This window comes from Populus euphratica, unplaced genomic scaffold (assembly GCF_000495115.2).
Source record: "Populus euphratica unplaced genomic scaffold, PopEup_1.0 scaffold710.1, whole genome shotgun sequence".
Classification (NCBI taxonomy): domain Eukaryota; kingdom Viridiplantae; phylum Streptophyta; class Magnoliopsida; order Malpighiales; family Salicaceae; genus Populus; species Populus euphratica.
Window position 1 is genome coordinate 11,100 of NW_011500584.1, and position 5,123 is coordinate 16,222.

Sequence of the window (5,123 nt, forward strand, 5' to 3'; positions counted from 1 at the left end):
CAAAATAAGCTTTATGGTTTTTTTTGTTTTTTTTTATTGGGTTATTTTAATCTCATGACTTAATCCGTGATTTTGGCGTGTTAATTAGCATGGACTTGTGTCTTTTTTTTTTTTGCTTTTAATTACTCTTTCTTCTTTAGGATCCCTTTATATGGTTGATTTTTTTAAAAAAAAAAATTCATCCTTAAATATTTGGTTTGTTGGGAATTGAGCTTTTTGGTTTTTTTATATTTGGTGCTTCTGATTAAATAACCCAAGTCACAGGCTTGATAAGATAACAATGGTTTTTTAAAAATTGGGTTTCATGATCTTCATCATTTTTCTTTTTATTAAGTTATCTCAATCTCATAATTTAATATGTAGGTTTAATAAGTTAACTCAGGTGTGCTCACGTATTTTTTTAGCTTATAATTGCTATTTTTAAAAAAAATTTATATGATTGATTTTTTTTAATTTCATCCTTTAAAATTTAATTAGTTGAAAATTAATTTTTGAAGTTTTTTGTAATTTGATACTTCTAATCAAATGACTTAGTTCATGAACTTAATATATTAACTTATGTTGATGTTATTTTTTTTATTTTTTTGTTTCACTATTTAGTATTGATTTTTCCTCTCATTTAAAACTTTTTTTGTATTGACTATACTATTTTTTTTATTTTTTATTTTTAAGTAACTCAACTTTTGTGAGCTATATAGTTAGCTGCCGACGTGTGAATATTTGAGAAGTAAACCCTAGGTCCTAAAACTAAAGATTCAAAAAGGGCTTTCCATGTTCTATCTTTTAGCTAATTTTGGTAGCTCTTCACATATCTGGAACAATATTAGTCCATATGTATGTGGCTTTAGGCTTTAGAGAGTCCTTTCCATCTCCATATTTGAGCTGTCTTTGAAGAATCAAAGAGACAGATCAAAGAAAAAGCTAGACAATATCTCCTTTTAACGGATGGTGGTAAAACAAAATTGGAAATTAAGATCACAACGAAACAAGTTGATCGAAATTTCTGTGGGGACTAAAGAGGCTGTCGCTGTCCCTAGCTATAGGCCTCCTAATTATAGTGCCTTTTGGCAAGGCTAAGAGGGTGTGCTATCTCCCATGCAAATCTCTGCCCACCCATTTCCTTATATGTCTGCACAAACCTATAAAGCACCTCTCTCCATGCTTGTATGGATATATCTCCATTGATTTGCAAGAATTATACAGTGCTTGAGTGAAAAATTCAAACACACACACTCAAAATCAATACCCCGTGCTAGATTTATAAGCAATCAGATGCTTTTAATTATGTGACATGGTGATACAAGAAGTCTCAATTTTTCAACCTAAAAGAGAATAATACATCTCAATGACGATCAAGACATTAGATGATTTTATCTCTTTTTTCTTCTGGCAATCATATGTCGTAGGGTAACCAAGCTACTCAAATCATTGTAACACTACATATTCAGCTTCATTACATATACGCTTATATACATCTAGATCTTAAGGAATAATATGATTGCAACTTGATGTCAAAGTTGGAAATGCATTTATGGGTTTTGATCAATGGCCCCAAGGACAAATACAGGCATGTGCTATGTAGGGTACATCAACCTTAACCTTAAATGCAGTAAAAATAAAAATAAAAAACATATAGCAAGCTGTGTGTATAACTGATATATCTTCATGGAGTTAATTTCGGTCTGGTAATGGGGCGAATACAGCAGATACCGATTTGTCATGCTGAGTCGAGTAGTAGCAGTCTACACCTCCTTTTAATTTGTCTTCATATAATTTGTTTGCTTGGGTGACATGTGGTCACGTGAAAGGCTTTCAGGCCTCTTCTTGCCCTTGACCCCTTCCTTTATAAGACTCTGCGACTCTTAATTAAAGCCCTTTTGGACTTGCTTGCTCGCTATTCTATCCTATCCCATATTGTCCATCTTTACTGGACAGCGGGTGCAGCAAAACTCTCTATTATCTTTCTCCCCCTCGCCCTCCATGACTCCCGTCTGTCTGAACCTAGCATCCTCTTCTTTCCCTTTTGTGGATCTTAAAGAGGAGCAACACCTGCAGCTCTTTCTGTCACCGCATCAAGCTGCCACTTCTCTCTCAGGTCCTACTAATTTCTTTAACACGACTCATGATCAAAGAGAAAGCAAACTTGCAGAGTCGCGCCAGCATGATGATCACGAGGCAAGGACAGCATGTTTTAATTGCATGGTTTCATATTTTCATTTTTCTTTTTGTCTTACCATTTTATTTTTCAACGTGATCTCAACTTCTGGTGTAGAGAAGCACTGTATGGTGCCCGTACATCTTTTTCTAATGTCAATATTTACATGATAATAACATGATGAGTGTTTGTGTCGTGTAATTAATCAATAACTGTTTGCATTTAATCTCAAAGAATCTTTTGATTTTAGTTCTTTTACTTTAATTTCATCCTCTACTAATTCTTAAGTTCCATGAGGATTAGTGTTTATTAACATTCATGATATATATAATTGTAATATTCTTTGATCAATTAATAGGTGTATGTATGGCCTGCTTGAGTAACTTTGTACACTTTGATGTTGATCTGATCAGGTTGACAAGTACAGCATATCACTTGGCAGATCGAGTGATCATAAACTATTTCCATCACCTTCATTCCAGCCTGTGGTAAATGATGATGATGATAGCAATTTCCACAAATTATTCTCATCGAAAACGGAGGACGGTACTGAAGGAAGTGGTGATAGTTCAGTCAACTGGATGCCCTCAAGGATGACGACGATGCAAGAAATGACCAACTCAAATCGCTCAGAAACTGATCATCAACCAATGAAATTTATGCTCAAGTTTCACAATCAGCAATGTCAGAATAACGACATCAACTCCTCCAGCAACGGCAATATTAGAGTCTGCTCTGACTGTAACACCACCTCAACCCCACTCTGGAGGAGTGGCCCTCGCGGTCCTAAGGTTTATATATATATAAGAAATTATAAACCAAAGCACACACGATAAATTAAGGTGAAGTAATGATGTATATTGCATAAAAAATGATTGCTAAAAAATGCAAATTTGGTTTTTTATGATGCAGTCACTTTGCAATGCCTGTGGGATTCGGCAAAGGAAGGCCAGAAGAGCTATGGCAGCTGCTGAAAATGGCGCGGTCATTTCCGTTGAGGCATCATCTTCTACGAAGAGTAAGGTAAACAGCAAGGTAAAGAAATTGCGGACAAGCCATGTTGTGCAAGGCAAGAAACTGAGCAACAAGCCTCCTAATCCACCTCTTCAGAGCCAAAAGGAGCTTTGTTTCAAGAATCTAGCATTAAGTTTGAGTAAAAATCCAGCCTTAATACAAGTGCTTCCACATGATGTGGAAGAAGCTGCAATCCTACTAATGGAACTATCTTGTGGCTTTATTCACAGTTAAATCTTTTTTATTTTCTTTTGTTCTTAGGAATTTGTCAGCTTGTTTAATTTCTGTCAGCTAGAGAGATCTTTTTTTTTTTCCCTGCATGCCGCAAACAAAGTATGGCTGGCTTCCTATCAGTCTGTCTTGAAAAAATTGAAATCAGTAATAATATCTAAGGTCTTCCAGACACATCTATCACTATTGATTCAATTGCTTGCAGCTCTTCTACTACTTGTAAATGATACTTCAATGTCCTAAGAATGTTAGATTAATTAGCACAGTCCATTGTAAGATATTTTTCAGCTATATTCTATGATGCCTAAGTCTTCTGAAACATACACAGGTTTTTTTTTGTTTAAGTGATATCAGAATGTACAATCAATCAATTTAATTTTTTGGCTAGCAAGTACACGTTAATTGCAAGTTATTTTTATAGAAAAATGTTACATAAAATTAACAAAAAAGAAAAAGCGCAACGTATACAAGCACCGTGAATTAAGAGTGCACACAAACAAATGTACATGCGCCACAAAAATTGCTTGACTTTCTTGTTGGTAGTTTTGTGTGATGCTGAAGGGCCACAGACAAGCTGATCCATGTCGAAAACCTTCCCTTGTAGCAGCATTGACAGCGCAGAGATGGTGAAATGATTGGTCTCATCCTCCACATGGAAAGAAATCTTGGAAAAAAGAAATCCGAAGCTAAGAAAAAGGGCAATGGATCAGTAATGTTTGGTTAGTTTTGGAGGATAAGGTTTACAGGCCAATGAACAAGAAATAAAATAAATTAGTGTCGATGTTGGCCCGAAAGGTGAGTGAATTTGGCATGGAACGATCGAATGGCTGTGTTTCACAATATGAGATAAGGGATGGACTGAAGGGAGAAAGGTATTCCTGCAAAGGTGTCACAGCTCACAAGTCATTGTAGATGCTGGTTCTGTTAGTTTGATATTTTTACGGCCTTTTGGAACCAAATTGTGACACTCTCTTTTACAGGGACAACTAGTAAAGCATATTTTATGGAAAACATGGGATTTTTTTTTCTTTTTTTAAAATCTACTAAAACTTTATTGAAGTTTTTCTTTTTATATCAGGAAGTCTTATTTTATCTAGTTATATTTTTATTTATAATTTTCATATTAGTGATACTAGTAAACAAAACAATGTCTCTTCCAAAATCATCTTCCACATCATTAATATCATAAATAAAATACAATTTAAATCAATTTTACTCACTAGTAGCTAAATAAATTACTCCTTACTTTGTTTTTTTAGTGTGGCTGAAACTTATCCAAGGAAAGACATGGTCCCCTTTTCATTCTTCTCATTATTTCACTTCCATTACACCCTATCATGGTATAGAGAACTCAAATTCAAGGCAATTCATATTTTCTTCAAATTGACTCCTAAAACCTTAACACTAATTTATAAAATAAATATCAATTCTACTTATATTTATTTAAACTCCTTATAAGGTGATAAAATGAACTTCAAATCAAAACCAATAAAAAAATTTCCACACTTCTCTTTTCTTCCCTTTTTACTGTAAGTTTCTCTTTTTAGAATCACACGTCTCTTCACTTATTTTTCTTTAATTTCATGTTTTTAAAAAATTAAACACTCTTCCCTTCCCTTCTTAAATAAGCTTTAAATCTTTGTTTTTTTCTAAGTGTTTTAGTGTAAAATTTATAAAGAAAAGAAGAAATGTTTTGTTTTCTCCCTCTCTATTAAACTTGTAG

The 5,123-nt window shown here is 33.9% G+C and overlaps 1 protein-coding gene across 1 annotated transcript; it reads left to right on the plus strand.

The window, feature by feature from the left end:
* The first annotated feature begins 1,855 nt into the window (after nucleotides 1-1,855).
* Nucleotides 1,856-3,597, plus strand: LOC105115515 (putative GATA transcription factor 22). The gene is made up of 3 exons (XM_011012422.1): nucleotides 1,856-2,175; nucleotides 2,569-2,946; nucleotides 3,068-3,597. Exons 1-3 carry the CDS (start codon nucleotides 1,981-1,983, stop codon nucleotides 3,401-3,403), a joined length of 909 nt encoding a protein of 302 aa, XP_011010724.1. The 5' UTR covers nucleotides 1,856-1,980; the 3' UTR covers nucleotides 3,404-3,597.
* Nucleotides 3,598-5,123: the final 1,526 nt, after the last annotated feature.

Coding starts and splice junctions, on each gene's coding strand:
- LOC105115515 (XM_011012422.1), top strand. CDS start 1,981: ATGACTCCCGTCTGTCTGAACCTAGCATCCTCTTCTTTCCCTTTTGTG. Junction 2,176..2,568: donor GCCAGCATGATGATCACGAG/GCAAGGACAGCA, acceptor TGATCTGATCAG/GTTGACAAGTACAGCATATC. Junction 2,947..3,067: donor GTGGCCCTCGCGGTCCTAAG/GTTTATATATAT, acceptor TTTATGATGCAG/TCACTTTGCAATGCCTGTGG.